Source organism: Heloderma suspectum, chromosome 6 (genome assembly GCF_057233095.1).
Source record: "Heloderma suspectum isolate Gila_16-S chromosome 6, 16-S_ref, whole genome shotgun sequence".
Taxonomy (NCBI): Eukaryota; Metazoa; Chordata; class Lepidosauria; order Squamata; family Helodermatidae; genus Heloderma; species Heloderma suspectum.
The window spans coordinates 27,050,520-27,075,657 of NC_139463.1; the positions used below are offsets into that span (position 1 = coordinate 27,050,520).

A 25,138-nucleotide genomic window follows, 5' to 3' on the forward strand; every position below is an offset into this window, starting at 1 on the left:
CTGGTCTAGGGGCTATAAAAGCAAGCAAGCTCCCAGAGGGCAAGCTGTCAGAGAGAGCAAACAGGGAGAGCAAACAGGGAGAGCAAACAGGAGGTCAGCAGGGGAGGTCAGCAGGGGAGGTCCCTAACAATTTTTTAAAATTTCTTTTTCTTGTAGCACACACTTCCATACCAGTGGGACTCTGTTGTTAACCCCCAGTGAACAGAGGACAAATACAGGCTATCCCGGCATGATCAGAAAGCTAGAAACATAAAGGGAATAGGGACTATGGAAGGAAAAGACTCTCCAGTGGTGGTGACTGCTAGGTCTGTGCCATCATGTTTATTTTCTTGCCTTAGAAAGAATATTTCTTTCTCAAGGAAGAAAACCACAGTAGATGTGGCCCTGTGTAAAGGGTGAGTTGGCTGAATTGCATTCTGCCATTTTAACTGGAAATTGGGTGGGGGACGGTTGAAAAAACATGGTTTGTGGGGAGGGCTCAGTTCCTCTTTGGACTCGGCTAAGGCTTACATTTTTCCAGTTCACTGCAGTTTGCTAACTGGTTAAGGATGCCCACTAGTTTGAATTCTATGAAGGACGTGTGAAACTTCAGCTCAGGTTAGCTTGGGACTGCTTTTCGGTTTGGTTTGGCTCCTGCTCATTTGCGTCTGTGTATTTTTATTTCTTCATTCAAGGTGGCATATATATTGCTTTTCCTACTCATTTTATCCTGACAACACCCCTGTGAGGTAGGCAAAGCTGAGTGATGCACGATTGGACCAAGGTCACCCCATGATTTTGTGGCTGAGTGAGGATTTGAACTTGAGACTCCCCAGTCCCAATCTGACACTCTAAACCAGCCTTCCCCAACCTAGTGCTTTCATTGGCCATACTGGCTGGAGTGGATGGCAGTTGTAGTCCAATGACCCCTGGAAGGCACTAGGTGGGAGATGTCTGCCCTGACCACTACACCACAGGATCCTGTTCTCATCTGCGGACCAGAAGGCATAAGAATGTAAGAGGAGCCAGGGCTGGCATTAAGGGTTGGCATGCCTGGGCATGTGCCAAGGGCCCACACCCCACCTGACAAGAGCCCCCTGGACCTGCTCCTGCTCCTGACCATTGCAACTTGCTTGTTCATGCTCCTCTTGCTCTTGACCAGGCAACAGTGGTGGTGCAGACGGAGGAACATGCCTATTTGGCCATTGCTTCTCTGCCTCGCAAGCCAGCGGGTGGTAACAATAATGACAAAGAGGAGGAGGAGGAGGGTGGTGGTGTTAAGGTTTCATATTTCATATTGTTTTATGCTGAGCTTTGTGGTTTTAATTTTTCTGAACCGCCGAGAGAGCTTCGGCTATTGGGTGGTATGGAAATGAAATGAAGAAATAAATAGTACCTGACAATAATGCGGGTAAGAAAGTAGACCCCCTGTGTGAGGGGCCCCCACCGACAGCGTCTTGCTCAATTGACTCCCTCTGACCTAAGGAAGGCATTTACTGAATTATGCTTCCAGACTATGCCTTCTGCATAATTGGATGTGAGGTATATAAATGTTCCCCTATTTCAACTCCCTTGTATATGTGGGGCTCCATAAGTGACAGAGAGAACTGTATCCTAGGAAAAGATTTCTTGCACTTTGCTGGAATGTCTGAGAGAACTTTGGCTGAGCAAAAGTGTATAGTACTTGTAGAAATGGATCCTTATGTAACTAATCAAGTAGTCTTATTCGCAGTGGCTGTTAAAAAATATTAGCGCAAAGGTCCAAAAAACTGTTGCTGTGGATTGTGCACGATGAACTGATCTGAGTGGCTTGTTCAACCTTTTTTCTTTCTGTGACTGTCTCTCTTTTGTTGTTGTTGTTGCAATGGTTCTATGCAATAAATTCAACTGAGTTGACTTGTGAAGAGGGGCTGTACTTTGTACAGGAGACATTTTGCCCTTTTGTTGAAGGCCTAAGTAAGAAAATGAAATGAAATCTCATTTTAATGATGCCTGCCAGCAGCTGGTACCCTGCACCTAGGTGAGGTGGGTGGAGGGGAGGAGAAAGAAACCAGACGGCACTGGGAGAGAGTCCCTCCCACCCAGAGGTAATTAAACCCCTGGGGTTCGCTGGAGCTTCACCAGCAAGCAGACTGGTTTTAAGACTGCAATTAACAATGCAAATTTTGCTAATCAGAAACATATGTGCACAAACCCAATTAGCTGACTGGCAGGCAGAGAAGAAGAGAACACTGTTAGGCTTCATGTTCACAAGCCCAAGAGTGATTTTGTAATCATCAGGGCAAGCTGAGAGGGATGTAGGAGGTGTTTCACCCAATCATTTGTGGCTGCACGGAGAAAATAGGACTCCTAGCATCTCCCCCCAATAGGGAATGCTGACTGCAATGCAGTAACTTGCAGGAACTGGAGCAAGGTGGAATGTAGGTGTAGAATAGCTTGGGGTGGTCAGATGCAAAAAAAGGACAGGGCTCCTGCACCTTCAAAAGTTGCGCAGAAGAGGGAATTTCAGCAGGTATTGCTTAACTATTAAAAGTGCAGGAGCCCTGTCCTCATTTGCATCTGGCCACCTTAATAATTGCCAACTTCTAAACCAGCCCACGTAGCAGTCCATTTAACAGCACTTTGACCTACAGCAAAAAGAAGGTGGTAGTGTTGATCTCTCTGTCATAACAAGTTTCACATGCTGATTTCTACATATTACATCTCTAAACTACTGTTACAGGGACAAGAACAGGCTGGACTTGTTTTTTTCTTGGATAGTGGGCAACCCTTAAATGCACCGAGGAGCACTAAATCATTTTCAGAAAATGTAATGTTCTGTGCAAATGCATATACGATTTACATTGTCTGTGTAGATCTTCTGGTATTCACCTGCTGTACCTTCAGACCCATAAAGTCTGACACAGGGGTAACAAACAGTGGGTTGGATCCATACTTAGAGCTGACCCATTGAAATCAATGGGACTTAAGTTAGTGATTTCAGTGAGTCTGCTCTAAGCATGACTAAGTCTGGGTCCAAGCCAATGTCAGTCTTGGAGTGGAGAGGTCCCAGGTTCAAATCCTGCCTCAGCTACAAAGCTTAGTGGTTGGTCTTGGGGAGGTAGATGAACTTGCAGGGTTGTTGTGAAAAGAAAGCCAGATAGTCCAATCTATGCTCTTCTGAAGTACTTGGAGGATACAAGGGCCAGTGAATCTGGCTTCAATTTAGCATATGGTAGTCATATAATTGCTTCACCAAGCACCTGCATTGCCACTTAACCCACATATGCCAAATTATTGTGAGCTGCTAAAAGTAGATCCTGTGGTGGTTCAGTCAGTGTGGGTGGAGTGTGCTGAACAGACCTCACAACTGCTTTACCATTCACCAAACTGTGGGAACTGCTACACTTGAAGATGCCAAATTACTCATGTGAATTGGCTCCAACTGCAAGTTTTCCTTAGTGAAATGTCTCACGTGCAACATTTTAAGGAATCTCAAGCTGATGTTGAAGACGGCTGTTTAGGGGCATGCACTTGCATTAGTTTATGTCACACGAGATAGCCTTGTGCATCACATACAATTTTCATGGCATAAATGGAGAAAATTTGCAGAAATGCTGCACCAAGAGCAGGGCTTCGAGAACAGCAGGGGATGTTCCACACTAGCACGAACAATTCCTGCAATGAAAGCACTAGGAACACATACGGGGAGCTGCTGTTGTTTGGGATGGCCAAAAAGCTCTAGCATCAGCAGGACAGAATTAGTTCATATATGGGAATGTCTCCCCCCTGCCCCCAATGCACTATCATCAAAGGAGGCTAGCTTGTGAGTACTCCCACCATAGGAAGCTCCCTTATACTGACATCAGACCATTGCCCCATCTAGCTCAGTATTGACTGGGTTCGCACAATATGCTAACCCACACTCAGCCACTGTTGTTGTTGAACTGTGGGTTGTTTGTTGAACCGTGAGTTAGTGTATTGTCTGCACCCAGGACATGTTCCGCAGGGTGGCTTATTAACCATGCAGTGTGGTTTATTTTTCTCCAACAAGCCACCTTGAGAACCCATGGTTTGCTGGTGGGTTGTTCAGGGTGGTTAACAAGCCACACTGCATGGTTAACATGCAGAAAATGTCACGGGTTCAGACAACATGCTAACCCATGGTTCAACAAACAACCCACAGTTCAACAACCCACACTCAACCACTGAATGTGGGTTAATTATCTACTAGCAGTGGCTCACCAGGGTTTCATATAGGGGTCTTTCCCAGTCCTACCAGAAGATGCCCTACCACTGACCTATGGCCCTTACCCATCTAAAATATGGCAGGTAGCTTTGAAATCTAGAGCTTTCTTACTGAAGGCAGGCCCAGCTACAGAACTGCCTGCCTGCAGAGTTTCGCATGGCATCCTCCCTAATGACTTTCAGGGAGCTGTTGAAAACCTTCTTCTTTAAAAATTTCAAAAAGCTTTGAACTGAATTAATTTGGGTTTGTTTGAAGCTGGAGTCTGTTGTCTTTTATTCTTTGCCCTTTCGTTTTGTATCTGGCATTTTATCATATATTGTGTTTCATTGCATTTTATTCGGAAGCACTTGGAGAGCTCTGCTGTGGAGTGGCAGGTACATTTAAATAGGTGGATAAATAAAAAAATAAAGCAAGCAAGCAAGCAAGCAAGCAAGCAAGCAAGCAAACAGCTGCCTGGGCTGGCTTCTGCCATTAGGCAGAGTGATTTGGGGTGTCATGAATGGGTAGCAAATGCTTAGTTATTCCATTTGTTGTTGTATTTTTACCACCAGGGAGGGGGAAAGCTGTCTGTGAGATTTTCTGTCTCAGGTGCCAAAATAATTTGGCTGGCACTATGTACCTTGACTTGTTGGGTGAGGGCACCATTTGCTACTCTGCCTCAGGAAGCAAAATGTCTTGGGCTGGCCCTGGCACTTGGGAAGACACTGACATGACTGCCATAAATTGGGACCTTTTTGACCAATTGCCGTGAGGCCCTTGATTAGCTCTATGGGGAGCATCTGTCCTTGGCTGGCACAGTCCCACTGTGTGGAAGACTGAGGAGGCTGCCTCAGGGATCAGATTTTGGGTGTCCCTAAAGCAGAAATGGGCAACCTCCAACCCGTGAGCCTAATTCAGCCTGTGTAGGTTCCCCGTCTGCACAATTCTTCCAGGGAACAGGGCTTGCCCTCCAAGCACTGGCCAAGTGAGTCATCAGACATCACTCGCTGTCCCATTTGGGATGGCAAGCAGTGCCCAAAGGAGGCAGCTGACTGCTGAGAGGGGGCAGAGCTTTGTGGCATTGCCCTGCTTTGACATGATCCAGCCTGCTTCATTGGTCAGGGGTCAGTTTGGCCCCCAGACCAAAATAGGTTCCCCACCCTGCCCTAAAGGGTGTCTATTTTTCAGGGGCTTGTTGGCGTTTGTTTTGGAACTCCCTCCTGAGCGAGGCACATTTTGCCCCCTTTTTAATGGCCTTCCAGAAGTTATAAAAAAGCTTCCTTTATAGGAAGGTGCTTGGTTTTATAGATGGTTGTTTTATTGTTCCAGTTTTAACTGCTCCTTCTTTTGTAAATAACCTTTATTGCTGCTGGTGGTGTATTGTTGCTTTTTCTACTGCTGGATTAGTTCCTTATTATATTTGGAATTGATGCTTTTAAATTTTCATTTATGGTTTTACTTTTATTGTGAGCCACCTTGAGCTTTTCTGAGGAAAGGGGAGACAGGAATGTCTTCAATGTAGAAAAATGGAGTCTCTTTATTTTAGATTGGAATAAGAAATTCAGGATCCACGACAGCCTAATTTACTATGAGGGGCAATTTGGCCAGTATGAGTTAGATTATGTTTATAGGTCTTCTTTGTTGATATATTTATGAATGGATATAATCCATAAGTTAATTGATAAATTTATTTGGAAGGTTGTCATGAAAGAATTACTTGAACTCACAATAAAAATGAAATAAAAAAGAAAAATTTTAATCATCATCATCATCATCATCATAAATAACATATTAAATATTATATTTTACTGTGTGCAAGTGGGAGTGCCATTTTTTTTGGCTTCGAGGGGCACGATATATCTCACACTGGGGCAAGGAGGAAGGAAAACAGGTGTCCATTGCTGGAGTGTGCACTGAGGGGCTTCACCAACACGCTTCCTGTTGTCAATGGCATTCATGGGCCTCTTAGGCTGCTCCCACCTTCCCAGTCCTCAGCAAGAGACTTAGACCAGTACAAGGCACATGGGATCAGTAGGGGCTGGTAGCTCCACTTTTGGTGGGGCTGTGAATCCATTCTGGGTTTCAATCAGAGCTCTAAAGAAACTATCCAAGGTGCTGAACCCTATCCCCCAAATGGCTTTAGCACCTTGGACAGCTTCTTTAGAGTTCTGGCTGGTTCTGACTGAAACCCAGAGTGGATTCAGAGTCCCACAGAAATCGGAGCCACCAGCCTCCACTGCATAGGATCCTCCTCCTTCCCAGGGCAAGGTTCAAGGCTGATGCTTGACCTGTGGGATGTTCCTTCCTGGCCCACGGCCTGGTAGCTTTAAAAGCTGGCACAGGCGGTGCATGTTCCCTGCCTCACTGGGAAATCCCATGAGAAATGTAGGCCTCTCTTGCTGAGGTGTTGCATAACTGTTGCCTGGGTAACGATGCCATACCTCCCTTCTTGGTGTGGCTTGCCCAGTCGGGATGTCCTGCCCTGTGTTGCCCTGGCAACTACTGGCTCTTCCACAGCTACTAGACCTGAAGCAGATTTTCCTCATCCAGGTGTTGCTATCTGCTCTGTGCCACATTCGTTTTGGGTCTGTCCTGGGTTGGGAACCCCTGTACAAGGAGAATGCAGAGACCTCTGTGGAGTAAGTCCTGGCTTTGCTTTTAAATTATTGATTCCTTCTCCCAAGAAGATAGTTAATCTAAAAACTTTTGAGCCATATGCTTGTGTTATGGAACATCTATCCCATGTTCCCCAGTGTTGGGTGCCCATCTGGTTGTGCCCTTCCTGTATCCTTTTACTACCTTTACATTTCACAGCCCCTGGGATATCTGGATAAAGGAACAAGGGGTTTCATGGGTTCAAAACATCCTTTTCAGAGGCAACAACGGGAGAGAGGAAATGTGAAAAAGTAAACACTAAATATTTGCAAAATGAAAAAGATCCATAAAAAATATTCACATTTTAGATCAACAAATATATAAACATTCCCATTCAAAAACACAAGGTCATTTCAGGGTTGTTGGTTTTTCCTCCCCACAGAAAAATAAATAAAAATACACCTTTCCCAACTCTAGCTTGCTCAGGGAAGAGGCAAAGCTAAATGATGAGCAAAGAACAAGGAAGATCCAGTAGCTGAATGCCAGACTATGGCTTCTAGTAGCCTAGACCAGGGGTAGGCAGGAAGTAGATGTCTAGATAACTGGACTTTAACTCCCAGCATTCCTGACTATTGGCCATGCTGGCAAGGGCTTCTGGAAGTTGAAGCCAGAACATCTGGAGATCTACTATCTGCCCACCCCTGGCTTAGAACAATAGCCCATTATTTCTAGGAATGGGACAATCAGCGAGGCTTGAACTCGTTGAGGTTTTCTGATTTCCACTTTGACGCTTGGTTCGCCTGATCCTCATTCATGAACAGGAGTTTTCCCCCCCTTTTTTTCCTGCAATGGGAAAAGTGCACATTTGGGTGCGCATTTTTGAAGTATGCACCGAAATACTACTTTTACCCTTATGGACGAAATCGTGAAACTGCGTATTTTTAAAGCACACATTTTTCTGGTGAACACATAGCTCAAATGCGACCATCAACTCGGGAATATGCGAGTTTGGCAGAGAAATGAACTCCCATTTGCATCCGCAAATGGGGCAAGTTCTAACACTTAACCAACTGAGACAAAATTCTCGTACCTCCCTAATCATTTCTAACAGGAGGACTATTTTGGAGAAAGTGGGCCCTCCACAGGCAACCAGTGGAAGGGGGCTATTTTTCCCTCCACATAGAAAAGGAGAAAAAGCCTTACACTCCATCTGCTCTCTAAATATCCCAGCATCCTCTTACTATCCTCCTCAGTCTGGGATAGTACATCACTCATACAACTTTAGCCAATGAGAACTGACAGGATACCCTTGAGGACCTGTGATGGGAGTCTCACTGTGTGTCTGTGCAGGTGTATGTGCTTGTCTACCCCCCCCCTCTGTTTCTCTTCCTTAACCAAAGGAATGAAGGGTCAAAGGCTGCACTTTTCCCCAAAGTCCTCCCACATGACAACTAAGAGGCTCTTGGAGAGTAAACCGTCCTTGTCTCACAGCTCAGAGGCTGCAAGGGAATTGCAATGGCGTTTCCTATGGCTGGAGGGGATGCCCATGGGGCTACACTTCCCCTTTTCTGGTAGCCCTTGGCATTTGTACCTGGGGCGTGGGTAAGAGGGAGCTACCTGTTCTATCTGGCATGGAGATGCTTGCATATTTTCTACCGAAGGAGCTCCGGCACTGAATCCTACCCTGACGGAGCAGTCAACTGGTAACACCCACCCCTTGCCCTTTCTCGACGGGATGCATGAGAAGCAGTTGCCCACCCAGTGAGATGCGTTGGGCACAATGAGTTGGGGAAAGTGCCTCACCCCACACACACAGATATGGCATGACAACAACTGGTGATCCATTTTGGCCAGACAAGGACCTCAACCAACAAACAGGTGGCTCTCCTGGACTGTACACAACTCCTGGTTGAAAGAGAGACCTATCTCCTCCATGGTGGGCAAGAAGGCAGAGCACCCTTCAGATTTCAGTGGCAATGATGTCTTCGTAAGGGACATCAGTACCATGGAGGTCAAGCTCTAAGGGCTCTTTGCCATCCTCTCCTGCAGCCAGCTGCTGGAGCATCTTCTCCAGATTCTGGTTCCGTTTGTACATGTGCAGGTAGCTCTGCTGCAGCTGCTTTTGATAGTGGATCACCTTCTCTTTTTCCTCCTTCCAGGTCTGCCGTTCCTGCTGGAAGCCGACTGTCATCTGTTCATTGTTGTCCTGCTCCTCCCGCAGCTCTGCCTTCAGCTTCTCCACTTCCCTCCACAGGGCTTGGGCATCCTCTGTCACAGAAACCTCCAGGCCCACGGAGGCCACCCCACATTTCATCTCCTCCCTGAGGATAGTCAGTTCCGTTCTGAGCTCCGCAATCTCCTGCTCCAGCAGGTTCACCTTCTCCCTCAGCAGCTCCGACTCATTCTTCTTGCGCTGGAGCTCATTCTCACACACCTCTAGCTCCATGGCTTTAGCCCGCAGTGACTCTTCCAAGTCCTGGATTTTCAACTCCAGCAATTCCATCTTTGCCCGGATGTCTTTCAGTTGAGCTTTCAGGCTGAGGACCTCATTGGTCTTACTGTTGAGCTCGGTCTGGGATTCCTTCAGCTGCTGTTTCAGGAGAGAGATTTCACCAGACTTCTGACAAACCTGTAGGGACACATAACAATAGGAGTCAGCAGGCCATTTAGAACTTGGCTTGCCTGAGGCCAAAACTGCCGGGCAATTCAGCTTGGCTTTTGACTGAAGGGACTTAAGCCAGTGGTAGGCAAGGCCAGAGTCAAAAGTGGGCAGGCCCACCCATTCTCCCTCCCTTGTAGACAGATAGACAGATCATTCTTGCTAAAGGTCTGAACTAATCACTTGCAGAGAGCTTTGAAAGTCTGAGGGCCGCATGTAGCCCAAGGGCCACACATGGCCCTGGGGCCAGAGGTTGCACACCCCTGGATTATATCATCTGGAGAGGCCCTCCTGCATGTCCCACCTTTCTCAGAGGTACATTTGAAGGGAACATTTGAAGAACACAGTCTTCTCTGTGGCAGCACCCAGGCTGTGGGACTCCCTGCTCCCAGAAATCCATCTAGCACCCGCTGTGTTATGTTTCTCCTGCCTGTAAAAGATCTATTTGTTTAGTCAGGCATTTAATTGGTATGCACATAGAACCTTTTCTGATGCAGCCTGAATGTGTAGACTGCAGGGGGGGAAGGGGGGAGGGCACTAGGTGGCAGGGGCAGGGCTAGTGCATGCAGCCCCATAACCCCCCATATGCATTGTTCAAATGTGCAGAGGTGTGTGTTGCCTGAGCTCCCTCCTAAAGGATTTTTGGTAGCAAAGGCTACGTTAGGCCATCTACCAATGACACAAGAGAGCAGCTGCAAGCCAAAGTAGGCTGCACTGAACAAGATGAACCAACAACTTGACTCAGGATAAGGCAGTTTCATGAGGTCCAGTTGCCAACATCAGATGCACAGACCTATTAATGGTTACATTTTAAATAACTGAATATTGGCTTCCAGTCATATGCTGGGATTTTTAAAAAATCCGTTGTTATTCTGGGAACATCATCTGGAGAGCAAGCCACCAGATTCAGTGAAATCAGAGCAGGGTCTAAAAAGACAGAACACATACACATGAACATGGACACACGCACAAACACAAACACGGGCACAATCCCATTTTGTTTCTACCAATACTTCCACCACCAAATCATATTTTCTTTTGTTTTAAACTCTCTCAGTAAAAGGCAGATCAGGAACTGGCATGCTGTACAGTGAATGTTATCATGTTTAGACCTCGGAAATGATGAGAATATATTCTTTTTAATGAAAAAAAAAAAAGTTACGAAAATGCTGTAGCAGTTTTGCACTGATTCCAATCAACACTTATTTATTACTTTTTGATCCCATTCTTTCTCCAACAAGCTCAGGACTGTGTATGTGGTACATCCTCCATTATCCTCGCAGCAGCCCTATGAGGTAGGTTAAATTAACAGATAGTGACTGACCCAAGTCACCCAGTAAACATAGAGGCTGAGTAGGGATTTGAACCCAACTCCCCCTTGTTTAAGTCCAACACTCTAACCCAAGGGTGGGTTATCTGTGGACCTCCAAGTGTTGTTGGACTACAACTCCCATCCATCCTGACCACTGGCCATGCCAGCTGCAGCTGATGAGAGCTGAAACCCAACAACATCTAGAGAGCCACAGGTTCACCACCTCTATTCTAACTACTATATCCCAGTAGCCTTCAGTTCAGGAGTGTCCAGCCTAGCGAGGGAGACACCTCCAAGGTATCTTCTGGCTCCATCAGTGAGCCCTCTGAGCACCCAGTTCCCCAACCCCTTCACAAGAGGAGATGTTTGCATGAAAGGCGGAGAACTGCCAAGGAAGCCTGGTTGGAGGTAGGAGCAAAGCCTATTATGAGCTGGGCCTACATTCAGAGGAACTTGGGCCCAGCTCGTAATAGGCTGTGGATTTCCGAACTCCCCCAGTTCTGAATCCACCTCCATCACTACATGTCACAACGAGTACCTACAAAAGATCAATACCCAGGCTAGTCCATGCAGATGAAACGTAAGCAAGCAACATTTTTGCATGCATAGTTGCCTGACCTCTGGTCACAGTGCCTCCTTTTGGCCACCACAAAAGACTGGCCCAAGCTTTCCTCTCTTAAGACGGAGCAGAGCCTCACCTCCCACTGTGTCTCCTCCAGTGCCGGAGCATAGGTGGTCTTCTCCTTCTCGTAGGACCTCAGCTTGGTCTCCAGCATGTCCTGCTCCTTCATCAGGTTTGCCAGCTCCTCCCGGAGCTGCTTCTTCTCTTGCTGCAGCTGGAACACCTGGAGCTGCAGTAGCTGCTGGGCCCTCTGGCTCTTCTGCGACGTCTGCTTGAGCTTGCTGTTGCATTTCTGCTTCAGCCCTTCCATCTCGTCCCGACAACGCCTCTGCTTCTCCTCATAGCTCTGGCAGGAGGTGATCTCCTTCTCCTCGAAGCTGCACTGGAGCTCCTGCAGTTCACCTTCCCGCTCCAGCAGCTTCTGCTCCAACTCCTGGATTGCTGACTCCTCGGTGGAGATGGGCGAGCGGACACAGGAGTTCTTCTCAGCTGCATGCGGGTGAGCGGACGAAGGCTTGCTGGGGTTGAGGATCTTGGTGCCCCCGTCAGAGAAGGACAGGGCCTTCAGGCTCATCATGTTACTGTCCTGCAGGATGGCACACTGGGTGATGTTGTGGGCGGAGCCTCCGAACCGGCTGATGGGCCCCACGGGAGTGACGAGGGGGTCCAAGTGGTAGCTGCTGGCCGTGCTGTGAGTGGGGAGGCTCGACATAGAGTTCCTTCCTGAGTCTGACAGTCCTCCAGAGCACAGCGCAGGCTTAACGTCCGGATCCTTGGTTTTGTCCTGGGATTGCAGCAGCTGGGGGGCATGGCTGCTGCTGTGCTCCGGGGAAGAGAGGATGGCTGTGTTTGAGCGAGGGAGAACTGGCTTGAAGGCTGTGGGCCTTGCACCACTCTTGTCCGTGGCCTGGGGAGAAGGAGAAACTGGCCAGTTAGTGCAGGCAGAGGGGCGTCCAGCACTTGATCTTTTCTCCCTATTGCCGGAGAAGAGGCCAGCGGAGGCTGGTGGCTTTGATAACCGTGCGGCTGAGATTCCACTCTGGGTTTCAGTCAGAGCCAGCCAGAACTCTAAAGGAGGTGTTCAAGGTGCTGAATCCACAGGGGTCAGTGCCTTGGATAGGTGCTTTAGAGTTCTGGCTGGTTCAGACTAAAAGCCAGAAAGGAATCTCAGCCCCATCGTTATCGAAGCCACAAGCTTCCACTGGAAAAGGCATGAGGGTCCTCTGCAGATGCACGCACGCATGCATGCATGTACGCACGCGCACACACACACACACTCAGTGATTTATTATGGGTACAATCCTATGCATGTTTAGGCAGAAATAAGTCTTACACCTCCCAGCATCCCCCAGCCAGCCATGCTGGCTCTTCTGCAACGTCTGCTTGATCTCACTGTTGCATTTCTGCTTCAGCCCTTCCACCTCCTCCTGGCAATGCCTCTGCTTCTCCTCATAGCTCTGGCAGGAGGTGATCTCCTCCTCCTTTTCTACCTATTGCCAGAGAAGAGGCCAGTGGAGGCTGGTGGCTCTGATAACGGTGGGGCTGAGATTCTATTCTGGGTTTCAGTCAGAACTAGCCAGAACTCATGCTGGCTGGGGGATGCTGGGAGTTGTAAGACTTATTTCTGTCTAAGCATGTATAGGATTGTGCCTTTATTTATTTATTGGCAATATTTCTGAATCGCTTGTGTTAAAGACATATCTAAGCAATGTACAAAAACAAGTCTTCATGGAGGACAACTATTACCTTTCTGGCAATGCCTGTTGGAAAAGGAAAGTTTTCAGGAAAACCCAGCAGGGTTGCATCCCGCCTAATCTGTAGTGGTATGGAGTTCCAGAGAGTGGGCGCTACGACACTAAAGGCCCTGCTCCAAGCCATAATGGACCTTAGGTCCATTATGGCTTGAAATCTTAGGAAATCTTAGGTACTGCCAGGAGGGGTGTTTTTTAATTTCCCCCAAAAATTTTGAATGGGAATTTTTCCTGGAAAAGTTTCTGCTGTGCTAAATAGATGAGGATCTGATTCAGCATATTTATTTCATATCCGTAATGAACCAAACTAAAAAAAAAAGTATAACATGTTAATTTTGCATGCTATATAAATCTCTGAAAAGCTTATCTAACAGCTAAAAGTAGTTGAACTGAAATATTTGATTAGGAGAAAAATAATGCTGCCCATGCATTCAGATCTTCAGAACAGACCCTTCTCTGAGTACTATGAATAGGAGAAATACATTATGCATTTAGAAAAGACAGGGCCTTCTCTGTGGTAGTCACCCCAACTTCCCAAGGGTGATGTGATTGGCACCGACCTTTCCTTCTCTTCCGTGCCAAATCAAAACATTCCTTTTTGCCCAGGGATTTTCAATTGGATTGTTAACAGTTGATTTCTTTGCTTGTTGAATAGTTTTTATGACTCTTCCTTTGGAATTTTATCATTATATTGTATTTGTCTTTTTATAATGTTCTGTACATTGTACTGGGATCCCTCGCTGATGAAGAGTAGTTTATACCTTTTAAAAACAAACTATCAAATAAATAAATACATTTCAATAAAGTGCACGTGGTATGCTTTAAACATGATATTCAAACCAATTCAAAAGTTTACTTGGAAATTATTTTCCTCTGAATACTTCTAATATCTTGAGACATGACAACTCAAAGATCATACATTTCCTTTATATTTTTTAGATTTTAAGGGGAGGAGGGGAAATGAAGGTATGGGATCAGCCGGAGCAGAGGCGTGGTGGGGCTGTCTCCCCCAGCCTGGAAGGCAGTAGTCAAGGCTGATCAGAAGTGGCTGTGAGTCATGGTGCCTGCTGATGATGTCAGACATGGGCACTGGGGATTCACGAACCAATCTAACATTGGTTGAAGGATGGAAAAGAGCTGGCCAGTTAGTAGAGGAGGCGGAGCTATGAAAGGGTGGACAATTAAAAGGATGAGGAACAGAAGTGGGGGAAGAGAAGAGGGAAGACAGAGGAAGGGATGAGAGAGGCAGTCCCAAAGAAAGGTGCTGCTCTTACTGCACAGACTCATGGCAATGTCATACTGGCACAGAGGTCACCTGGCATGGTGGAACCATAGGAATACCATGTCAGTTGATTAAATAATTTGCTTATTTTTTAAACAGATTCATCAATGTATTAATCAGTCAGAGGCACAATCCTATGCATGTTTAGACAGAAAAAGTCCTTCAACTCCCAGCATTCCCCAGACAGCATGGCTGTCTGGGGAAAGCTGGAAATGGTAGGACTTTTTTTCTGTCTAAACATGCATAGGTTTGCACTTTAAATATATTCCTATATTGCCAAAACCTTATTACAGGTAGCCTTACTGAAGTATGTAAGTTACACATTGAAGGAAGTGCAAGATAATTTATAATTTATTAAACAAAAGCGATTTCTAATTGTTAGAAGGGAAGGCTATAATTCCCCCCACTCCCCTGGTTTGGACAAATATTATTCAGTGGGAGTGACTAAACTGAACAATTAAGATGGTCACGTAAGAGTGTGCTTGTTTATTTTTTGGAGGTGCTGTGTTCACCATGTGTTACCCATACCCATTAGTTAACGAAATGCACTGGTCTTGAATTGGTGGGTCAGGACTGACCTGTTCTAATGTGGGTCCCAATAGCAGCACCATCACCATGTGAATATATCTATAATAATAATAATAATAATAATAATAACAGTAGAGGATGAATGTGTGTCTGTCTGTCCAACCATCAGCACATTAGCACCACGACTGTGAAACCTAGACACCTGAAACTTGGCATGCATACTAAGGGGAACCTAGGTGTGTGCACCTTGAGGTTATTTTGTTTTTAAAATACAATAATTAATTTTCATTAATTTAAATGTAGTCAAAGCCTGCAGTAGCATATTCAGCCACTAAGGAGAGACTTCCTTAACCAGCACATAGCTTTGTAGTCAATACAGTTTGAAGATGCGGGAGATTAGTAGGCCGAGGGACAGAGTTATGCACACACCCACTCCTGCTGTTGTGGGGCAGGCCCCTCTCTCAGGGAGCTATGGGGTGCACCATGGCAGGCAGAGGCCATGCCTAGAGTGCCAGTGGGTATGGCTTCACTCAGATGGGGCAAGCACAATGTGTCCAACTCTGACAGCTGTGTAAGTTTGCTTGAAGCCTTTGCTGTATCAAACTAAGGGCTACACCCGAACCTGTGCAAAGTCAGGTCCATGGTAAAAAAAATGGAGAAGTGGATGCCCAAATGGATGTTTGTGTTAAAAGTGGGTCCTGGCTCTGAAAAGGTTGAAGATTACTGAACCAGCCTTGCAACCTTAAGCTGCACTACTGCTTGTTTAGACCACGTCTTCAGTGTACAATTTGCAGAGGCCACCCTTGTCTGCCTCAGTCTTTCCTTTGGTGCAATTCATGGCAACTCCTCTGCCTCTGAACATAAGAATGCATGAAGGGCACTGCTAGAGCTAGACCAAGCCCTCTTTCCTACAGTGGTTAATCAGATACCTCTGGGAAGCCCAGGAACAAGACAAGAAGTCGATAACTTTCTCCCTGCAGTGAAGCTGTTGTAGAATGCTGTTGCTTTCCCCATGCCAGGGGACACTTCTAAACTAATCTAAACAACAACTGATCTAAGCAACAGTGGGAGAAGGCTATTGTCCTCATGTCCTGCTCGTGAGTTCCCAGATGCACTGTGGGTAAGGTGGCCACTCAGGCACTGCCAAAAACTTTGATATGCGTCACCATAAAAAGAGGACAAAAGAAGACACAGATTTGCATAATATTGTATATGCATAGATGCAAATTTAGAAATAATTAATGTAATATAAACAGAAATACTACAGAGAGCGGTTGGTTGGTGTAAAGCGACACAACAGCAAAGCAACAAGGGGGCTCTGGCTTCATGTGTGTGTGTGTGTATATGTATGTGTATGTGTTATTGATATAGTAGGGAAGACTGTGATCAGGTGACCCATGTGCCTGCCTGTTTGGTCTGCTGCTGTCCAGGTGTTGTCAATGGGCAACTTCAAGGCTCCTGCACTCCCTCCCTTTTTATGGTTCTATACCTTTAAGCAGACTTTGTGCTGGAAAGGCCTTTAAAGAGAGGACACCTTCCAATCGAGGACTGTACTCTGACAGCACTTCAAATAGAGGACTGACCTCTGTAAAGCAGGACCCATGGCCACCCTAACTGTGGAAAACAGGACTTGATAGGCCTTTGGTCTGATCCAGCAGAGCTCTTCTTACATTGACACAAATGAGGCCTTTGTTACACCCTGAGCGGGTTTCACACAACTCACTAGTTCCAGCTGGTTGGAGTGTGGCTTTAGTTTTGGTGGTGTTGGGGTGCCGTAGTCCACGCTGCTCGTCCCAGCCTGACGCCCCAGCTCCCCACCGGAGAGTGGTGCGTAGTCTGTCTGGTGAGCCTTCTGGTTGACCTTGATGTAGAAGAAGTCCTCGTTCTTGTTGCCCTTGGAGCTGGACTTGTTGTGGCCAGTTTCCTGAGAAAAGCCGAATTTCAGAAGCCCATCTGAGTACCTGTTCAGTTTCTTCAGGTGGGACGACTTGCGCAGCTTGTACTGTGATGCCCGGCAGTGTTTGCTGTGGAAGCTGTGCCCGGAGATGAGGCTACTGACGCTTCCCATGGTGATATTCCCAGGTGGAGGGTGGGCACAGAAGAGAGAACGCCCAGGGTGTGTCTTCTAGGAGGATGTCCTGACTGCCGGGAGAGAAGGCTGGTGTTGTGGTCATAGCAGAAGTCGCACTGCACCAAGGAGCAACAAACCTGAGCAGAGCGGAGAAAGAAATGAGAACTGGTGAAGCACTTAACTAAATCTTCACAGAATACAGCTGCAGTGGATATATAGAGGGAGACTTGAATACAAGACCCAACACTGCCATTGACACACTGCGCGGTGTTGGGAAGGCCAACTCTCAGCCTTATTCCCTCATCTGTAAAATGGTGACAGTAGCCTCATAGGTGATGGTAAACTAGTATTGCTAACTCATAAAACCCAAAGGGTGGAGCCAAGAAAACATCCATCTATCTTACCCAACCTGGTGTCATCCAGATGTTGGGGCTTCAGCTCCTATCAGGCCCAGCCAGCATAGCCAATGGCCAGGAATTCTGGGAGTCAGGGCCGGCCCAAGACATTTTGCCGCCTGAGGCAAAGGAGAAGATGGCGCCCCCTCCCATTCCATGTACAAAAGCTGACTGGGCTGGCAGATGAATCTGTCCAACACTAAAGACGGGACAATGTCCTCACTGAACTTGAAGGCAGCAGGCTAACTTAGGGGGCGCAGACTAGGCTGCAAGGCACAGAGTTCTCTCCTTGAACACCTTGCTGCTGCCTCCCAGCAACTGCCACCTGAGGCAACTGCCTCACCCTGCCTAATAGTGGGGCAGGCCTGCTAGGAGTTGTAGTACAAAATATTTGGAGTGCAAATATTTGGGTTGGGAAGGGTGGTCTATGGTGTAGCTATTGTGTTTTCTTCCAAATCCCCTCCCATTGAGCAAGGCCGTTAAAAAAAAAAAAACAATTCCAGGCTGCCACATCAACTGAACGTAATCCAGTCGACAACTGCATCGTAAGCACAAAGCATGAAGTAAAAGTGCATGCAGAGCAGATCATTCACACAGGTGCCTCTAACTGCAGAGTACATGTCATTACAGGGATAGCACCTATACATGCAGCATATTATGAAGGAATTAAACATTTAGAAGACATCTAATACAACATTTGTCTATATTTTATAGATGGGAGCTCACCCCAAGGCTGAGATGAGTCCCAAGGACAACCAGTGAATCTGTAGTATTTGTAGCTCAGTGGCAGAGTAGAGGGATGGGCCAAAACATGCTGGTATTTTGGCCCACTCCTTTTGCCTTCAGCTGTACCCACCACTGGAATGTGGCTTCTGAGGGCTTCTCTGAAATTGACTTTGGCTCTCAGGGTGCAAGAAGGAAAGGACAGAAAAGGGCAACTAAAATGATCAAGGGGCTGGAGCATCTCCCCGATGAGAGTAGATTACAACACTTGGGATTGTTTAACTCGCAACAAAGGAGGGTCAGAGGAGACATCATAGAGGTCTACAAAATTATCCATGGTGTGGAGAATGTGGATAGGGAGACATTTTTCTCCCTCTCTCAAAATACTAGAATGGGTCATCCCATGAAGCTGCTTGGTGGGAGATTCAGGACAGATGGAAGGAAGTCCTTCTTCACACAGCGCATAGTTAAACTATGGAACTTGCTACCACAGGATGTGGTGATGGCCACCAATTTGGGTGGCTTTAAAAGGGGGTTGGACAAATTCCTGGAGGAAAAGGCTACCAATGGCTACTAGTCCTGATGGCTATGTGCTACCTCCAGTACCAGAGGCAGTGAGCCTATGTACACCAGATGCTGGGGAACATGGGTGGGAGGGTGCTGTTGTGCTCGTGTCCTGCTAGTGGGGTCCTGGTCGACAGCTGGTTGGCCACTGTGTGAACGGAGTGCTAGACTAGATGGACCCTTGATCTGATCCAGCAGGGCTCTTCTTATGTTCTTATGACACCTCTGGTGAAGACTATACTGAGCTAGATGGACCAATGGTCTGAGTCAGTATAAGCCAGCTTGCTGTGATCTTAGGAATTCTAAAGAATTCTATTATTCTGTTTCTTGGGGAGGGGCTGTGGCTTGGTGGCAGAGCACATGCTTTGCCTGCAGGACGTCCCACGTTCAGTCCGTGGCATCTCCAAGTGGGGATGGGCAAAACCCTTGTCTGAAATGCTGGAGAGCTGCTGCCAGTCTGTGTAGACAGTACTAAGCCCATGCAAGATAACTTGCAAGAACCCATGCAAGATAAATAACTTAAGAAAGCCATGGTGGAGGTGGGTGGGGGAAGATGATCTCCCAGAGGGCCAAATGAGTTACGTTAAATGCAAAAATACATTTTTTTGCGTTTAATGTGCACATTTTAAAAAATGCAACTGGGAGGGGACTGAAATGGTTGGGATCATAGTAGGCAGGGATGGATAATTTAACTCTTTCTCTTTAACCAAGTCCAGTTAAGAGCCTGACCACCATCCAGATTACTCCTACCTGAATCATGCACTCGAGCCATCATAGTCAGGATTACTTACTTACTTACTTACTTACTTATTTATTTATTTATTACATTCATATCCTGCCTTTTTTCCCCCTTAAGGAACCCAAGGCGGCTTACATGATCCTCCTCCTCTCCATTTTATTCTCACAACAACAACCACCCTGTGAGGTAGTTTGGGCTGAGAGTCTGTGACGGGCCCAAAGTTGCCCAGTGAGCTTCCATGGCTGAGTGGGGACTAGAACCCAGATCTCCCGACTCCCAGTCCAACACTCTAGCCACTATACCATCTTGGCTCTCACAATGGATTAGCCAAACACTCTTCATCTTTACTCCCAAATACGCCTCTTGCTATTTGCTGTCCCTATAATTTCCTGCAGTTTTTGCCCTCCCTCAACATGGATGCTGCTGCAATACTTAATTATTGCAAATGTCTCATGTATCATTCTTGAAGGCATGCGGTATTAGACACACACAGTGTGTTATTCCCAACATTAGAGCTCAGTGGTGCTTGGAGAGCTGATTCCCCTATATTTTCCTTTCCTTGGGGTGAACAAGGAAAAACTCCTTCATTCCTAAAGCATCTCTCAGTTATTGGAGGATGAGGAAGAGAAGAAATGTATCTTCCTTGTGCACTCCACTCTCTCAGGGCACTCATCATGTATATATCCTTCCTTCTTGTGGACCAAGATATATAAGTGATATCAAAGTTTGCAAAAATGAAAGCAGCCACTATAAGAATAAGGTCTACTGTGGTGCCCTGGAGCCTATTTTTTAAATTTTAGTTTGGTAGTTCAATTTGCTTAGTAGCGTTTTATATTTGATGTATTCTGTTGTTGGTGTAAAGAAGCTTCATAATTTTTAGTTCGACCATTTTATCCGTTCTGTTGTGTTTTATGTATGATATATTAAGTGCAATGGCTTTTGGCTGATGCAAATAATTTTTAAAAACCTAAGCTATGCTATGCTATTCTAACTTCCTGATGAACATTTCAAAGGTTCAGGGTGAGTGGAGTGCTTGCAGGTGGGCAGAAAATCAGGGTATAATCAAAACGAGCTCAATCCAAGTTCCTTCAGGGAGAATGGAAAGAGGGGGAATGTTTTGGAGGCTGATTCACTGCAGCAGGGCGATGGAGCAGAAGCCATTCTGCCCCCCGCTGCTCTCTGAAAGCTCTCCTGCTCTCCACCCTTGTGGGTGTTCGGGAGGCTGTGTCTCAGTCTCCCTGGCAGACACGGAGCCCTGCTCTCTCCATGCAAATGGCCTCCAAGTTCCAAAGGCGATAAGCACAGGTCTAAAATAAAATCCTCCTCTCCCTCCTTCTCCTGCCTGGCTTTAAAACAAACGGTTTCCAGCCCAGCAGCTGCAGAAGGCTGTGCGTGGGAGAGAACAAAGATTGCAGGGGAACTTGAGAGGGGAAAGGGGTGGCTGTGACTGATGGCAGAAATAGCGTCACGAAGAGGAAATGGTGGAACACAGATCCAGCTCGCCCACTTTTCTACCTTTTTCTGGTGGCAGGAGATATTTCTGCTCCCTCTCCCTCCCCGCTCTGCTTCTCACAGCTGCCGCTTAATGTGTTCATAAGAACAAAAATGTCCTTCTAGGCTAGTACCCTCTTTCCTGTAGTAGCCAATATGATGCTTCCAGGGATCCTATAAGAAGGTCCTGAAGGCAAGAATTCAGAGGAGGTTTCCTGAGAGCTGGGAATTTCTCTGGGTTTCCAAATGAAACACCCACCAAGGCTCTGAGAAGGTGTCACCTCCACAGTTCAGGGGAGGAGGAAGCTGTTGTAACCAGGGAGTCACATGCTCCCTGTAGCCTGCTCCAATCACCACTCTGGACAAAGAATTCTGGACCAACTGAAGTTTCCAAACAGTTTTCCAAGGCAGCTCCACAGAGACAGTGGTCCAAACAGGATATAACTAAGATGTGTGTGACTGTGTGGCCAGATCAGACTTCTCTAGGAATGGGCACAGTTGGTGCACTAGCCTGAGCTGTGGGAATGCACTCCTGGCCACTGCTGAAACATGGACATCCAGATTCGGGCTGAATCCAGGGGTACACCCAAACTGTGAGCCTGAGTCTTCAGGGTGAGTGTAGCTCCATCCAGAAGAGGCTGAGTCCCTTTTCCCTGATCTGCCTTTTGACTAGCCAGGATCACCTCTGTCTTGTCTGGATTAAGCTTCATTTTTGAAAATATAAACTCCAGCTGTTACTCAGCTGGCCTAACGAAAGGTATATTTTTCTTTGGGCTCACATGTCTATGTTTGCTTTTTGTGAGAATACCAAATTTCAGTGTTCAACAGCTGGGATCTATACTGGAGGAAGATGATTTTGTACCACATGAAGGTAGGACCTCAGCTACTAGGCAGATGCAACCATGCTCAGTCCCCTAACAATGGTTAAGGCAATTGGGAGTATTCCAAAGCTCATGTGCTCCTCTCCTGTTCTCCCTTCTTGGCCAGACATTCCCCCTTCTTTTCACTTTGAGGACTATGTATGGTTAGTATAATCTCTGCACTCATGTCCGTGCTTAGCCCAAAACACAGCTTCGATACCCATTTTTGACTTTTGGGTTAATACTCTTATGGTTAGAGAAAATTTTGATGCAGATGTAGTTAGCTCTGAAACAGAGAAGGGAATGCCCATGCAAGGAGGACAGAGGACCATACAGTTAGGGATGTTTGAGAAATTCATTTCAGTTCATATTTGATCAGGATTTACCGATCAAACACGGTCTCGGACACAATCTGCAGTTGAAATCCATACATTTCCAAGCTTGCAACGTGATTCACAGGCTCCCCCCCAAATGCATTCAACAGCATGTGTACATTTGAAAAATGTGCATGAAAAAATGCGTACTTTTGAAAAATGTGCACACAAATGCTGTAATCAATGGGAGAAGAATGCATATCTATCAAAGTTGTGCACAACTGATGTGTGCATTTGGAAAAATATGCATGGAAACATGCACAGATTTTCATGCAAAAAACAAACAAAAACCCAAACTCACAATCTGATATCGACTCCAGTTGGAATGAACTTTGAAATGGAATTTGGAGAACTTCGGCGAGCTCAAATGTTCCTGATTCACACATCCCTAGCTACAGTCTGCCCATGTCATGTCTGCCTGGGGAACATAGGTAGCAAATGGGCCATCTGAATCCAGCCAATTTTCAGGAGGAAAACATTCTCGCCCTTTGTTACTTACATTCTGCTACCAACTTGAATGCTAACATGAACATTAAGCCTGAGTTTGGCTAGACCTTGGGCACAAACCAACCGTGGACAGGTGAAATTTGTAGAGAATGGGCCAAAAGCAAGTCATGCAGCTCCACTGCTTTAAGTATGAATGCTTACATAATCTCCAGCATTTCACAGATTAAAATTGTATTGGGACACCTTCATTCTGATTTGGAGGATCCAAGCTTTCCCACCATGCTATTATGCATGGCTGAAGGCTCCACTTCGACTGCTGTCTCTCCACTAGCTCAGACACAGCCTGCCCTCCACCAAATTGCCTCTTGTACCTTTCATAGTTGTGTAGAAGATGGAATCTTGGCAGGTCTCACTTACTGAAATACCCTCTTCTTCACAACAGCAGGCCATCCTTCACACAGAGGTCAAGGAAGGGCCCATACTATGGCAGACACCGAGGTGGCTCTTAACCAGATGGTGGACATCCAAGAGGTTGGGGCAGCAACTCACCTGCAGTTATATGGTCACTGATGGGCAGGAAGAAGATGTTGAGGGCAGTGCAGGAGATGGAGGCTTGTGAGCACTGGCTGCATCGCTCACAAACTCCACCTCATTTTTAGGGACACTCTGGGTATGGGGGGAGTCATGACACAGTGCTAACTTTGAAGATCAGAACATATCACAGGTTAGTTCACTGCACACAGAATCAAAGAGTTGGAAGGGGCCATTTGGGCCATCGAGTCCAACCCCCTGCTCCGTGCAGGAATCCAGTTTAAAGCATCCCTGACAGATGGCTGCCCAGTCTCTGCTTGAGTACCTCCAACGACAAAGAGCCCACCAGCTCTCTGGGCAGTTGGTTCCATTGTGTGACTGCTCTGACTGCTAGAAGTTTTTCCTGATGTTCAATTGAAATCTGCTTTCCTGTAACTCAAGCCCATTATTTTGTGGCACGTCTTGTGAACAGGTTGTGGTCCTCTTCTGTGTGACAACCCTTTAGGAACTTGAAACCTTTTAGATACATGCCACATCACAGATTAATACAAATAACCAGGACACATTTTTGCCTCAAAGAGCCCGTAACCTAAATGCTGACAGTGGGAGAGACAACAGAGGGAGGGGAAGGAAGAAGAGAAGCAAAACTAACAAGAGATGAGTGTGAGCAAAGGTGGTTATGCACACTCAGGCTTCTTTCAAATGAAGATGAGGACTGAAAGACATCCAGGTACATGATGGCTGCATCATGACAGCAATATCATGTGATGACTGATCTGTGTGAATGGGCTGACACAGATAAAGCACCACAGAAAAGAGCTGTCGGATCACTTCCAGGAGAGCACTGTTCAAATGAATTGATGCCCATGTTGTAGCCACAAGAGGTTCCTACTGGGTCTGCTTCCTCCAAGATACTCCAAACCCATCTCCTGAATGTTCAGCTTCCATTGAAAATGGACTCTGACAGGCAAGAAGCACTTGTCTTCCAATCCCTTTCAGGTTTTCCTTCTCTCATTTCTGACCATATGCAGCCACAAAAATCCTTCAGCTCTGCAGGGTTTTCCAGCTGACTGCAAGCAAGCAAGCAACCCCATCCCCTCAACTACCTTGACACCCTCACAATGCCACCTGACCTCCTGTGTTATAGTATAGCCACTTCTGTAAAAGCCCACAGTCCCTGGGTCAAGCTCAGTTTCCTTTGGGCACTCACAGGAGCAATGCTGTCTGAGAGGAGGCCTCCAAGGTAAAGTATGTGTTGGAGTGAGATGTACTCCTATCCTCCTATGAGGTCATAGAAGGTGTCAGACATGACAGGAGAGGCACAGAATGTTGGAGACGAGGAAGGGGAGAAAATGGGGATGTGAAGCACTGCCCCTATGGGTGGCATCTTGTCATCCCTATTGCTGCATGTGACATCCTGCTACACCTCATCATAGTTCCTGTGTATGTGGCTAGTGTTAACCTACAAAGCTTTACAAGGGTCAGGACCACAGTACCTGACAGAGCGCCTCTCCTGACCTGAACCTACCTCGACATTATGATCAATATCTAAGGCCTTCCTCCAAGGGACAAGGTCTCCTCAGTGGTGGCCCCCCGATTATGGAAAGAGCTCCCCACTGAGGCCTGCTTGGCGCCAACACTGTCATCTTTTGAGTGCTAGGTTAAGACTGCCCTCTCCTCCCGAGCATTTAATGGCATTTACGTCAGCACCTTTAACAGGTCTAGTATTTTACTGAAATGGTTTTTAGCTGTTTAAATTCTTTTAAATTGGGTATATTGAATTTTTTTTGGCTGTATTTTAGTATCTTGTATCTGTGGTTTTTGATTTTGTGAATTGTTGTGAACTGCCCAAAGAACTTCGGCTACTGAGCGGTATAGAAATGAAATCAATAATAATAATAATAATAATAATAATAATAATAATAGAAAGGGGAGCTGCCATATCCCAGCCTAGATCTAAATTCACTCCAGAAGCAAGAGAGGCCCATTGGAAAGTAGCTCTCCATTC

General features: G+C 46.5%; 1 protein-coding gene across 1 annotated transcript in view; it reads right to left on the reverse strand.

The window, feature by feature from the left end:
* Nucleotides 1-5,916: 5,916 nt before the first annotated feature.
* LZTS1 (leucine zipper tumor suppressor 1) overlaps nucleotides 5,917-25,138 on the reverse strand; it is a 69,478-nt gene continuing 50,256 nt past the window's right edge. The window contains exons 2-4 of the mRNA XM_084803890.1: nucleotides 16,659-17,143; nucleotides 11,451-12,281; nucleotides 5,917-9,410 (exon numbers count right to left, since the gene is read on the reverse strand). Of these exons, the coding sequence (XP_084660016.1) occupies nucleotides 8,742-9,410; nucleotides 11,451-12,281; nucleotides 16,659-17,003 (1,845 nt within the window). The 5' untranslated portion in view covers nucleotides 17,004-17,143 and the 3' untranslated portion in view covers nucleotides 5,917-8,741. The remainder of the gene's footprint in view (nucleotides 9,411-11,450; nucleotides 12,282-16,658; nucleotides 17,144-25,138) is intronic.